This window comes from Mesoplodon bidens (genome assembly GCF_964165515.1).
Source record: "Mesoplodon bidens genome assembly, chromosome: 4".
Classification (NCBI taxonomy): domain Eukaryota; kingdom Metazoa; phylum Chordata; class Mammalia; order Artiodactyla; family Ziphiidae; genus Mesoplodon; species Mesoplodon bidens.
This window is the reverse complement of record NC_138160.1, coordinates 148,052,165-148,066,164: the sequence shown is the minus strand read 5'-3', so window position 1 is coordinate 148,066,164 and position 14,000 is coordinate 148,052,165. Positions and strand designations below refer to the sequence as shown.

The 14,000-nt window shown below is 53.5% G+C and overlaps 1 protein-coding gene across 7 annotated transcripts in view; it reads right to left on the bottom strand.

The window, feature by feature from the left end:
* Positions 1-14,000, bottom strand: part of PTPRS (protein tyrosine phosphatase receptor type S) — a 102,609-nt gene that overhangs the window by 35,481 nt on the left and 53,128 nt on the right. For all 7 annotated transcript variants that reach the window (XM_081233483.1, XM_081233486.1, XM_081233485.1 and 4 more), the window contains exon 6: positions 8,593-8,703. In XM_081233483.1, coding sequence (XP_081089609.1) covers positions 8,593-8,703 — 111 coding nt within the window. The remainder of the gene's footprint in view (positions 1-8,592; positions 8,704-14,000) is intronic.

Sequence of the window (14,000 nt, the reverse complement as noted above, 5' to 3'; positions counted from 1 at the left end):
AACAAAAAACCCCTCCAAAACAAAACACCTGAAAGCAAGAAAAAAACCAACCAAACAAAAAAAACATGGAATGGGTGTGGGGCTGAAAATCGGGGTCTGAAAGGAGGACGGCTGTGGCTTCCCCAGGGAGGTGCCCCCCAACCCTGGCAGAACACAGCATCTGGCCTCCCCACCCAGCACCCAAGGGTCCCGGCAGAAGCTCGAGGCGGCCACAGAGGTGAGATCCTCATCGAAAAAGAACCTTCGGAGCAAACCAACCCAGCCACAGGAGCCCCACTTCTCAGTGATTCTCCCTGCTCTTCGTTGAGAGCTAAACAAACAGAGGCCAAGTCACTTGAATCACACAGCAAGGTAAACTCCTCAAGACCTCAGAGTCCCATGGAAAACCTGCTCCGGCAGAGGTGGGGGGCTGATGAGGCTGGATGAGCCCTGGGAAGGGCCCTCATCCTCCGCGAGCCTCAGTTTCCTCCTTTGTGAAATGGAGGCCATCGGTGATGTGTTGAGAAGGCCATTAAGCTGACTGGGGCAGTGCCCAGCACACAGAAGATGCTCAGCCTGGGCATGGGCCAGTGAAGTTTCCTTCTGGCCTTCCAGGATGCTGGAAAGATCAATGAGATGCTCATCATTGAGGGAGTTTGGGGATGAATTAGTTAAAAAAAACAAACAAAAAAAGTAATGGGAAGAATTTCTATTGAATCCCTCCCACTTTGAGAGGCCAGTGACCTCATGCCCATTTTGTGGAGGAAGCAGTGGAGGCCCAGAGAGGCGCTAGGGCTAGTTGGAAGACACAAAGAAAGGAAGTGGTAGGGCCAGAGCTCAAAGCCAGGGATGCCTGATCCCTACCTCTGAGATAAAGTGAGCCTTCTCTTACCGTGGTAATTAGCAAGAATTATATCTACGTGTCCCTTCTTGGCTTTCAAACTTGTGTCCTTACCCTCTGGGGATACCAAAGAGGGCAAAAGTACCCATCACCCATATACACCTATCAACTGAATAATCATCAGTCGAAAAATATCCAGCAGCCATCAAAATAAATGTCCAGAAGCCATCAGTAAAAGGTTCGTACTGAAAGGGATTATTGGAACATCAGAGGGAATAAGGGCTAGCTTTAGGATTTAAAGGTTAATATAATCCCAATTTATGTGTGTAAGGCTCAACATCATGCCCCAAAGACCCTGTTCACATTGGATCTTATCTTAAAATATCTTCCCTTAGGAGTGTCATAATTTGGAAGGTACCTCTAACACTTTTCAGAAGTAGACACAAGGCATACATCTTGAACACGTAACAGACTTGCTGTACAGGGTTGTTAATTATAAGTCAGTTAAGTGTGGGACGGCATTTATCAACAACTGTAATTTTGGTGCTCACAATCCCCAACATGGCCGGCAGCCATCAATTAAATGGATCTGCCAATATGCTATAAAGGCTGACACCTAAGACACTTTGCCCACTTGCTTTCTCACCTACCCCATTCGTTTCTAAGGGTGTGCAGCAGGAAGAGGGCTGGTTTGCCACGAGTTAGGGGAGGATTGTGCCCATGAGCACTAGGTGGCTTAAAAACCCCCTGAGAGGGTCTCATAAGGCCTCTGGGCATCCTTCCAGTTGGCGAGGGCAGGCGGCTGACGCTGTGTTCTGCCCAGTTTGGTGCTGACTCCCACCCACATCATCTTTCCACCCCTGGCTGCAAGCTTGAGGTGCAGGTTAGAAAAGTAAGGTGGGCACGGAACCCATGGGACGGAGTGGCCCCGCGGGACCCCCGCCCCCAATTACCGACCTGAATGGAGGGTCCAGGCAGGTTATAAGGGGACCACACCAGCCTTGGTCCTCAGCACGCTCCAGCTGGCTCTCGTTTCCAGCTCTTCTCGTCACCGAGTAGCCGGGGGGGTCCCAGTGGGGGGGACCCGCGTGGGTGAGGGGATCAGAAGGGTGGGCGGTGGGAGGGTGGTGGGTTGGGGGGGGCGGGTCGCTTCAAACCCCGATTCACATGGAAAAACAACTCAAAAACCTTCAAAGCAACCGGGAGACGACCCCTCCCCCAGGCAGGAAGAGGCAGAAACTCAAAAACCAAGAAAGTGGGGGTCGGGGAGGGGTGCCCCAGGGGAGGAGGGGTTGGGGAAGGGTGAGGGGGAAAACTCAAAAGTGAGGTGATCTGGTTGGAGCACTAGGTAGGGAACTCAACAGTGTCAGACATCTCAACGATTCAGCAAGCCGCAGCTCTGAAGGGTTGGGGGGCTCTGCTGGGCATTTTGGGGTGGGAGAGGCTGCTGGGTGCTCCTCCGGACTCCAAAATGAGGATGTGGATGGGGAGGGGAGGGGAGAGGTGCCAGTTCTGCAGCCTCCACAGTGTTTACTTAAGCTTAGATTACACCTGTCAGGGGACAGGAAGGGGTCCGAGGCCTAATTCCAAAGCCCCTCCCTTGAACCACAGCCTGTGGCCCAGGGAGGGTGGGTACCGCCCTGAGGCCTGGCCTGTGCATCTTCCTTCCCCCCCACCCTTCTCCGCCACCCTGCCTCCCCACTCCCACCACCAGCTCCCTCCGCCATCGGGATAGCGTGCAAGGCCTGGAGGGACCTGGCTGGACCCCTGGCCCACGGGCTGACCAGCGGCCTTGACAAGCTCTTGTCATTTTGAGCTGGACATTTTGATGCGCTAAAGATACTTTTTATTGTTGTTTTTTTTTTTTTTGGTACCCTCTCTCTCCCGATTTTTTTTTCCTGGTTCTAGCAGAAAATGGGATGATATCTTGCCAATCGACTGATTCCCCTTGTCCCCTCGCCGCGGCCGCCAGAGACACGGGGCTTTCCGAATGACAAGGTGTAATCTAATGTTCCCCTCACCCCCCAAAAACAGAGGAAACAGCAATGCAAAGGGTGTGAGGCAGGCAGCAGGCGAGGTGTCTAGAGCTCAGTGTTCCTGGAAAACGGCCCCGCACCACCCACCCCGACCCGCCATGCCCAAATAAGCCTGCCTTCCCACCCCTGGAGCCCCCTCTCCCCTTGGGATGAGGGTGGGATGAGGAGAAGGGCTGGGTCTTGACCTGCCACTGCCTACCACCAGGGTCAAGTCAGGGGCTTTGGGGGTGAAGGGTGGGGTGGCATGCCAGGTGTGATCAGGAGCCAGGGGAGGTCGCCAACATACCCCAGTGGTAGTCTTTCTGGAGATACAGGAGGTGGCGGGGGGCGGGTTCCAGGCCCAATATCTGTATCTACTCTTGTTTGGGGGTGCCAGGAGGTAAGGGGAACACCTAGAGGTCACATCCACCAATTACACGGCTTGGGTGCCAGAGTTTTAATTTTTAAAACAATCTGCCCCACAAAATTCCATGCTATGAACTGATCTGAAGAGGCCTGGGGATGGGTTTCAGATAAAAGGTTCTGAAGAACACCTGGAAATTGGGGCAATCTGGATCTCCCTCTGGTACTGTATATTGAGTCCCGATCTCTTAGCTCAGCATTGAGAACTGGCATTAAATTATCCCCATCTGGCTTCTTCCAAGATCCTGGGAATATCCTAAGTCCCTTGAAGGTGGAAAGTTCTTTCCCCTGTCTCTAGCTCGCTCCAAGTTCTCCCCGCATGTTCCTATGTCATCAGGTGGGTGGCACACCATTTAACCGGGTCCTGCACCATGGTTCAATAATGTTATGATGCTAGACCAAGTGGTAAAGACACCATCGTTAGCCACTAATTCGCACCTTAAAGGCTGACAATTTTAAAGATGTTAAAGAATATTAACAGCCAGGGAGAATATAACCTGATCATGTTCCCACCCGTCAAAGTCTGAGCTGCATCTTCCTTAGGAGAGCTCTGGAAGCAGAGCTCCCAGCTGCATTTAAAAAATGGGCTTGGTTTTGACCTTGGTCCTTTGAATAGCAGAGATATACTGCAGGAGAAGGGTAAATCTGAATATTCCACCCCGTGGATCACCCAGGGTCAGCAGAAGCTGGAGACTGTGAATTGAAAGAAGAGTTAGGTTGAGGGTGGGGATTCAGTGCAAATAACTCCCAGGACTGGTTGCTCTGGTAACACTGTAAATGCTTGTAGCTTTCAGGCCAGAACATGCTAGGTGGCTCTTCTCTTCTGCTGGGCTGGTACTTATCTGCAAAGGTAGCCTAACATCCAAACTGTTCCTTTTTTTTTTTTTTTTGCCCCCTTCTGATACTCTGGCCATAGAACTTCCTGGGGGCGTGACAGGGATTAAGATGAGAGATGTGGCTCTGGGGAGGCCACTGATCTCATGGGAATGGGGTTGGAGCCAGGAGAAAATGAGACCATGAGATGGGCTCAGAAATGCATTAGCAAAAAATGAGATCTGAGCAAATGAATTAACATCTTCCCTCCAATTCTTTTCAAAGCAGTTTCCTATAAGCCATCTTATTCAAACAGTGGATGTTTGAAATACATGATGGGGAAACTGAGGTCCCCAAAGGAAAGCGACTTGCCCAGACCATTTATCTGAACTCGATTTCCCTGTTTTACAACTTCACTTGCAATTTCCTATGTGCCATGCAGTACACAGGGCACAAGATGAGCATTAATTTGCTCGATGGAATCCTCCCAACTACCCTGTGAGCTAGGTAAATCAATGCTTCCTATTATTCAGATGAAGAAATAGGGACTCCAAGCAACCAAGTGACTAGCCCAAGGTCACACAGCCGGGGAGGGGCAGAGGCAGTACTTGAATCTAGGTCTCCCCAAGCAGCAAGTCTGTGCTCCCACCACCAGTCTATACTGCCCCAAAAGTCCAAGTGGTCTTCAGAGACCCTCAGCCACATCTCAGTTTCAATTCACTGGGACCCAGCTTTAGTGAAGGGGCCGGGAGACCTCTGTCTTCCATCTTTTGGAGAGGTTCTGCCTGGCAGCTCTCACTCTGGATTCAAAATAAGACAGGAAAAATAAATCCCTTGTTATTGCTTCTGAAGTCCTCTTGCCAACTTGCCCCTGAACTTAATAACTGGGAGTTTAGAGAAGGCAGGTGAGGGACAAGAGAGAGAAAAAGGTGACCCCAAACAAGCTGATCTCAGCCCTCCACTATCATCAGTGTTGGGTAGTAAGCTGGGGGCTAGTGGCTATAAATCTAAAGGGATATTTTATTGGGGGTTGTTTTTTATTTGGGGTTGGAATGGGGCTCTCAAGGGCTTGCCTTTCCTCAGGGAGGGAATAGAAGATGGGAGCGAACATCTCCAAAGGTTTCAAGAGTGAGAGAAACACACAGAGAGAAAGAGAGCTGAAAGAGAGAGAAAGGCAGAGGGAGAGCTGGGGAAGTGGGGGTGGGGGGTGGGGGCTGTGCCCAAAGTTCCCCAGGGTTTTCTCCAGAATTCCACAGTTCTGATGCTCAGGTACTCAGAAAGTGACCGTGCTGTGTTGCTGGACAAAAGACGCCTGTGACTGGGCCCAGAGCCTGTGAGGTGGTGGGGGAAGCAGCCAACATCATCTGGGAGGCAGAGGCGTAGCACTAAAGGGCAGAAAAGGGCAGAATAACTGGCCAAGTAGTTCTTCCAAAGTCTGTCATGCTACATTTTCTGATGGGTGGATCCGTATTGGTACCCAGCCAGGATGCAAAAAGTCATCACACCAGCTACCATGTTGAGCACTGCCTATGCAGTGCCAAGCATGCATCATTTTGGGAGGACGGTCCACTGAAAGGTGGCCAGTTCTCATATTTGGACGTGTTGCTCCAATGAACAAGAACTCAAAATGCCGGCTACCCATTCAGCTGTGCTTCAAATGCCTGTTTTGGCGTTGTTTGCGAGGGTGGGAGGTGGTCTCATGCTGAGGCAGAAGGATGGAAACATGCCTGCTTAAGCTCCCTTCCAACATGGCTGCCCTGTGGGGCTGAGGCATTAGCTCTGGGTAAAACAGAGCTGGCAAATTGGGCTGCTCTCCTCACACACCCCACCCAGGTTCTGACCTCCCACCATCTGTCTATGCCACCTCCCTTGTGCTCTTGAGCCCAAGCGGTCACTTTCTGCCCCAGCATCCCAGCTGTGGGACCCCTTCCGCCCTCCTGGATGGTAGTTGGGACAGGAACACTGGCTTTTAAATCACAATGCGTTTGGAGAACAACCACACAACAGCTCAGCCCAAGAAACCCAAACCAAAGAGCACGGAAACACAGGACAGAACCAAAGACGAAACGCTTTGGGGGAGGAGGGGGTTGGGTGAAGGGGATGGGAGGGGGGAAAAAAGAACGAACCAATTGGTTTTTCCCCCCCAAACGAAACAAAATCAACATTAATAATTAAATAAAAGGAAGTTAGAAAGAAAAACACGAAGAAAACCAAAGGAGAAAAACGGAACGGAAGACGAGAAACACTCCAACAGAAGGCGTTGGGAATTCACCAAACCGAACCGACAAGAGTGGCATGCAGAGAAGATTTTTACATTCTCCCAGCATGCATCAGGCCCAAGTTACCATGACGACGAGGAGTGCAAAAAACTTAGCAACAACATTACCAAAGGATGCATAGAGGCGACCACAATGCAAGCATCGCATGTGTGCGGCCGGCCCTAGGCCGGGCTGGGCGCGGCTGAAATTTTCGTGTCTTTCTGGGTTTTTGCTCTCACTTGGTGGTTTTTTGTTTTGTTTTGTTCACGTTGAGCTCATTATTTGTATTCGTCATTTTTTTTTTTTAGTTCGTTTTTCTATTATTTTCTGTGTGCATGTCTGCGTGTGTCCGTGTGCCTGTCTGTGTGTGTTTCTTGCGTGTGTGTGTCATTTTCGGAATGTAAAAATGTGGGTAAAGAAAGTAAAAAAGAAAAAAACACACCAACCTTCTCGAAGCTCTGAGGGATGTAAAGGGGGTTTGATGCAGAACACAATGACATGGGGAGAAGAGAAAAAATAGGGGAGATACAGAGAGTAAAAAGAGGACTTCCCAAGGCTAAAAGCTGCAATAGTTTGTTGATTTTTTTTGTTTTCTTTAAACCAAAAAAAAAAAATTAAAATTAAAAAATAAAAAGAACAGCAACGACCTTTTAGTCTTTCCTCCGTTCTTTCCTTGACATACAAGATCTACATTTGCCTTCCACGATTTTTTTAAAATTCAATTTTGGAGCGTCTGAGACCCAGGCAAAGAATGGGAAGCTGGACCCCCCCAAAAGAAAGGACCCCACCTCTGGGACGGGGCGGGGGGTGCTGAGGACACAGAAGGCCCCCCTCCCTTGTCGCACCCGGGCTAGAGGCCCCGCCCCCGCCCTGCCCCATGCCTGCTGCCCACACTGTCCTCCTTGAACTCTGCAAGACTTACAAACCCCCATCCCAGGTGTTTGCAGAGAAATAAGCAGGTTAGACGAAGACCAGTCAGTTGGAGTCGTGGACACGCTATAACTCACCAGAGGTGCCGTGGCATCAGATCGGATGTGTGCCCCCTGCCCGCCCCCGCCCCGGCGTCCCCGTCCCCTCCCGCCAGGCAGCCTCCTTCCTCCTCAGAGACGAGATGCAGAACCCAAGGGCAGCCAAGGTGCTGCTTCAGGGCTGGTTGGGGCCGTGCTTATTGGGGACCAAGGGGCTGAGGGTCTCCGGGTGAGGGAGGAGCCGCACGGCCTCCCAGGTGGAGAACGGCAGGAGCGTGGTGCGTCGAACGGGGGAAACGGAGGCCCGAAGATGGCTGGCATGGGGTCAAGTATACAGAGCCAATTGGGGCAGCCCGGGGGGATGAACGGGACCCTGTTTCCTGGCAGGCGGGAGCTGTTTCTACCACGAATCGGATCAGAAACAGCCAAGGGGATACAGGAGATGGAGGAGGAAACAAATTAAAATTTCTGAAAGGACGGAAGAGAACCGACCCAGGGATGAGACGGGGTCCACAGAGACATCTAGGAGTAGGGGCAGCCCCCCCAACCTGGCACCTTTGAGGGGACACCAAGGGCCCAGAAGAAAGTATGTGTAGCCGCTTCCCAGGCCCTCCTTGGGTGGGTGGGAGTGTCAGGGCGAGGACCCCTGTGCTTCCAGGCGTGACTAAGTGGGAAACTGACAAGCCTCAGCCCAAGCCCCAGGGTGTCTGCCTAAAGGAGCCCTTCTCTGAGGGTGACTAGGAGAGCACCGGGCTCAGAGACAGCTGAGGGCGTGGGGCTGGCAGGGGCAGCCTTGAAGACCCCTCCCCAACTCTTAGATTAGGGGGACGGTGAAGCAGGGAGCTACGAGGCCACGAGTCTGGAGAAGCGAAGCGAGCACACAGCAAAGGGGAGGCACTGCACGACACACCACAGAAGCCGACTCGGATGGGCGGGCGGGCGGGGTGGGGCAGAGGCCTGCAGGCTCCCCCGGCCCTGTAGGCCCACGACTGACCCCTCCGGCCCTGCCCCATTCCCTCCTGCCGCCCCCCACCCCAAGTCCTGCAGCCCACGGGGCAGCCATCACAAGGCACGGGGGTGGGGGTGGGGGTTGAAGCTGCCCCCATTTTACAGGCGAGGACACTGAGGTCCAGAGAGGGACACAGCCTCGCCCAAGGTCCCGCGGCCACAAGCGGGGCTGGGCCTGCCTGCTGGGGTCTGCAGGGGACAGGGGAGCCCGGAGGCTGTGAGCCCGAGGAGGAAGGGGGACGGGTGGGGCGGGTCCCTGCCTTCGACCTGGACGCGGCATTCCCTACCTCGCACGTAGAGATTGGCGGGTGAGGAGTAGCGCACGCCTGCGCTGTTGGTCGCCACACACTCGTATTTGCCCTGGTCGGTCTCCTCGCTGCTCTCAATCTGCAGGGCTCCTGTGGGTAAAGGGGACAAGGCCTGGCCCATTAGGGGACACCTCGAGGTAGGGGTGGTGGGAGGGCTGTCCCAGAGTCCTGTCTCTTAGTCGGTCTGGGCCGGAGAGGCAGATGAAAAAGCTGAGTCAGCCTAGAAGCCCCCACTGGGTCAGGGCCTCCCTGCCTGCCTTTCCCCACCCCGATCCTGGCCCATCCTGGCCTGAACATACCGCCTGCCCCACAAATCCTCCACCCTCAGCTGGGACCTCGTAAACGACTGCCAAGTTGAGTGACAAAACTGGGGAGAATGTGTTTTCAGGAGAGCACCAAGTGATGTTCTCCAGGCAGGGTGGGGTGCAAAGCAGGTTGGCAGTCCCAACCCACAGCAGCCGTTCCAAAGACCCTGACACGTAAGGGGCCACCACAAATGATGTGCCAATTCAGGGAGCTGGTGATCGCCTGCTGGTTTCAACCAGTGCCCGTGTGTAAATGACCGTGGGTCTGGGTTCCTCAAGTATGTTTGGAATCACAGGCCTCAAGGCCCACGGTGTCCAGAAACGGAGACAGGGGTGTATATCTTCGAGGGTGCTTAAATTTCAGGATATACAAGTATGTTTGAAAGCAAAGGCCTGGATCCACGCTTTCTGTACCTGAAACTGATTGAAGAGTGAATTTCCCCAGAGATTTAAAGTCATCTAAGTCAGTCAGTCTGAATTCACAGATCTGTTTTAAAACCACGGGCCTGGATTCAGGATTCCGGATGCTCACAAGTAAATGAATTTTCTCAAGTGTGTTTGCAATCACAGACGGAGACCCAAGTCCACGGTGCTCATAGCTTAATGGGGAGAATTTTCAAAAGTGTTTGAAATCAGGTGTGAAGGAAAACCTGTAACCCGTGCAAATAAAGTTGAGGCTGAAATGCCCCCAGCGTGCTTGAAATTATAAACCTGGATCAAAGAATTTGTTGGTCATGAGTGAATAAGAATTTTAAAAAGAGGTCAATTTTCTCAAGCTTATTTAAAATCACAGGCCCAAATCAAAGGTCTTGGTGCCCACAAGTAAATGAAAATAGGGCAGATTTTCCCACAATATGTTTGAAATCACAGGCCCAGATGAAAGACTTCACTTCCCATGAACATGTGAAAATGAATGAAACTTCTTAAGAATATTTAAAAGCACAGAGCCTTGATCACACACTACGGTGCTCACAACTAAATGAAAACGTGGCCAAGATTTCCCCAAAGATATCTGAAACCACAGGCCTGGGACAAATCTTCATTTTCACAAGTAAAATACATCTCTAAGTATGTTTGAAATCATGGGCCTGGACCAAAATCCTCCTTTTCATAAGTAAATAAAACTGCGTAAATATCTATAAGTATGTTAGACTCACAGTCCTGGACCCTGTGACTGGTTGACTGGTAAATGAAGGTGAGGGAGTATCTCCAAATGTGTTTCAATCACACATTGTTTTTGTTTGCTGTTCTTCTTGTTGTTTTTGTTTGCTGTTGTTGTTGTTTCTCCCAATCACAGGTTTTGATCAGAGTCCCTGGCACCAGGAGTCCAAAAATCCAGTCCAAGGTCCCGAGCAGACCCCTCCTCCCAGCTTTGTTTGTGGGTGTCCCACGGAAGTGAGGGGAAGTTCTCTCTGGGGTCCGTGGATTAGGCTTCTGCCCCTCCATAACACTTCCTACCAACCTCAAGGTTCCAGGGAAGCAGGCAGGCAGGTATTACTATGGAGGCCCAGAGAGGGCAGGGAGCCTGCTCAAGGTCACACAGCATTTCGTGGCAAAGTCAGAACTAGACATGGACTCTTCCCTAGGGCTCCCACCCAGGCCTGTTCTAGTCTATTCTCTAAGGGCAGCACCATGGGGCTGCCTTTGAGACTGCCTGTCTCTCTGCTCCCTCAAGCTGGACCCTCCACTCCTCCTGCCCCGCCACCCAAATCAAAGCTTCAGAGCTGGAAGGCCCCCTCTGCACGTCCATTGTACAGATGGGAAAAACCAAGGCTAGAGACGGATGAGGGCTGCATACAGAGCAGTGGTCAGAAGCCTGACGGCCAGTGCTCTGGGTGGGCATGGGAGACGCTGCCCCTTCCTGAGGACACAACCCCCTGACTGCGGCCAGGTGACCCAAGGGGCCACCACGGCCACACTCAGCCCCCAGCCACAGATAGTGACATAGACACAGAGACTGCACAGACACTGGGCGGGGTGGCGAGGAGAACACATGTGGAGGGGGGCCTGGGGCAGCCCCCCGTGGAGCCTGGGGGGCTGGGCGGGCAGCGAGAGAGAGTGTGAGTGGGTGGGTGGGTGAGGAGAGAGCCTCTTACCTCGGATCGGAGTGCTTTCTGTAAGGGAAGCAGAGAGAGTCAGGTGAATGTCAGAAGGCAGTCCTGGTGGGGCCAGGGGGCCCCAGGGAGGCGGGGCTGGGCCACGAGCCAGGCCTGAACACTCTGCCCCCGGGGCTGGGAGGGGGCGCTGAGGCAGCCCTGGGCCTACACACCCTGCAGGCCTTGCTGAGGAAGAATCCGGAGGGCTTCCCGTAGGAGGCAAGAATCTCCTGGGGAAGGAGGGGCTGAGTCTAGAAGCCCCTCTGGACTGGCCTGAGGGGCGCGGCCATGCCCCAGGGAGGTCCATGGCCTCGCCTGGCCCTGTGGGCTGCCTTTCTTCTGGGCTGAGGGAGGGAGGTCCACGACCTCCCCTCCTATTCCTTCTTGGGAGGGTCACGGAATGATGGGGGTCTCAGGGGTCTTGTTAGAGAAGGGGGAGAGGGGTTAGTGCCCCAGGGCTGGGCATTAATAAAGCAAAGGGAAGGTGTTACAGACAGGCCAAGTAGGAGGGACAGGGGAGGGCAGTGAAAGGGGATGGAGGGCAGAGGGAGGGCCCGGCAGCCTCCTTAACGTCCAAAAGGAAAAGAGGAAGAGAACGATCTATGTGTCTATATGGGCGCTGGGGGCTGGGACACCTCAGGAGACCAGAAATGGTGGTGCCGGGCTAGAGTTTCCCACCCTCTGCTCATCTTACCAGGGGAGATCTGGGCCCCCTCTCTCTCTGCTGAGGACCTGGGCACCCCAAGGCCAGGGCAGGGAAGCCACCGAGGGTGAGAAAACACAGCTCTTTCTGTCTGGCCCAGGCCCGTTTTGCAGATGAACAAACTGAGGCCCACAAGGGGTCAAGGAACTGTCACGCCATGAGTCAGAGGCAGGGGTGAGCCTTGAACCCAGCTCTCCGGCCTCCCAGGCTGGGGCCCCTCTAGAACTTTAGGGGGGCCCTATATTATCTCTTAGAAAATCCCCAAACTAATGGGGCCACTCCCCCTCTTCACACGGAGGGAGGGGAGAGAGGAGGAGGGAGGGGAATTTGCCTAAGGCTGCACCACGGAGAGCGAAAATCTGGGTCAGTGGGAATCTAGGTCAGCTCTGGCTCAGGCTGTTTTACTACACTTGGACTATCACCATAGTCCAAGTGGCAGAAGCCAGAAGCCAAAGGACAGAACTTCCCAAGATGGCCAAATAGCCCATGGCCACTATGTTGAGAGGAAAAGATACACCTCTTGGATATTAAAGGTGGTTTTGCTTTCTACTCCGAGGAAGATGAGAAGTTACTATCATGGGCCAATATCAGTCATTCTTACCTTAGTAAGAATTAGCCCAGCAAGTTGGATTCAGGGGATTTAGGCTGGGCTGGGAAAAGAGGAGGAGATACACCCAGTACTAGCCCAGCTGGAACATTCCTCCCTCTCCCTAGATCCAGCCCGCAAACTTCTGTAATTTCACATTTTCCAGCAGTGTCAAGGCCCAGAATGGGGCAGGGGGTGCCGTATGTGCGAAGCTCCACTAGCCCCTCGTGGTCTTGTCTTTTTTCCTCTTTTCCTTTTGGGCTCCTCTCTCTGCAGCCCCCGGGTGCCCAGATGGGGAGGGCTGGGTGGTCAGGGGCAGGGGGGTGGGTGGGGGGAGACGTTAGTAAACATGCCACGTGGAGTGGGTCACAGTTACTGTCACGGTGGCCGTTAGTCTGAGGGGAGGGGACGGGAAGGGGGGGACACGGTGGTGGGGGGGCGTTAGTTGTTGACGTGGTGAAGAAATTAAACTTACCAAAGGTTTCTGAACGTTTACAACGGAGGGACAAGAAAAGAGAACAGGAACATTAACGGGTGGTTATGCAGAAGCCTGTATCCTCGTGGGTGCGGGAGGGGAGGTCAGAATAATGATCAGATTGATTACAATTTTTTTTTTCCTTTGGCCGTGCTGTGCGGCTCGTGGGGTCTTAGTTCCCCGACCAGGGATCAAACCCGCGCCTCCTGCAGTGGAAGCTCGGAGTCTTAACCACCAGACCACCAGGGAAGTCCCTTGATTATGATTTTTAAAGCAGCTGATGTTCACTGAGCACTTGCTACATGCCAGGAGGCCTGTCAGGGGCCCCTCACAGAAACGCTAGGGAATAGGCACGGTGTATGAGGATGCTGAGACCCAGGGGATGGGGCACCGAGGTCCACACTCTTTATCATTTCATTATATTGGGGCGACAATGGTGGAAACCAGCAGAGAAGCAACTGGACCCCAAAGGTTGCCATCACTCCCCCAGCTGAACCCCCCAAGCTGCAAATATCCTCAGACGGGTCGGGACAGGGAAGGCTACGTCTCTCCCCAGTGCGAGGTCCAGGTCTCTCCCGGGAAGAAATTCTGGGCTTAACATCTGCCCCTTTTCAGGGTTTGGGTCTTTGTTGAGGGAAGGAGAAAGCAGAGGATGGGCAGACAGGACTCCTCAGAGGACGGGACTGGGCAGTGAGTGGGGGGGGAGGGGAGCTGAGAAGGATGGGGTGGCCTTCAGGCAGGGGTGGCTCCAGGGCGGGGCCCTCAGAGGAAGGGGAGAGAGAAAAGAGAAGGTGCACCAACAGGTGTCCATGTGACTGAAACATGCGTGTGTGCCCGTGGGCACATCCCGACCACACACGTGTCCGCGCCCACAAGGACCAGCCTGAGACGTGCACACGGGACTGTCACGTGGATACACGTGTGACCGAGACACACGTGGACAAGCTTTGCTATGTGGGGTGGGGAGGCAACCCTGGGCCGATGGCACAGCCTGTGTGTGCCCACAGACGGGGAGCAGGTCAGGACACACGGGGAGCCCGGACACACACACGCGAACATTCGTGAGGCAGTTAAGACAGCCGACACAAGGCACACACAGCCCCCCAGAGAGATGGACCCACAGACAGGGGCACAGAGGTGCTGTGCTAAGACACGACTGTGAAGTGCCTGGCCCCAAGGTGGCCAAGGCCTTGTGCTCTGTCCAAGGCTCCCCTATCCCGGC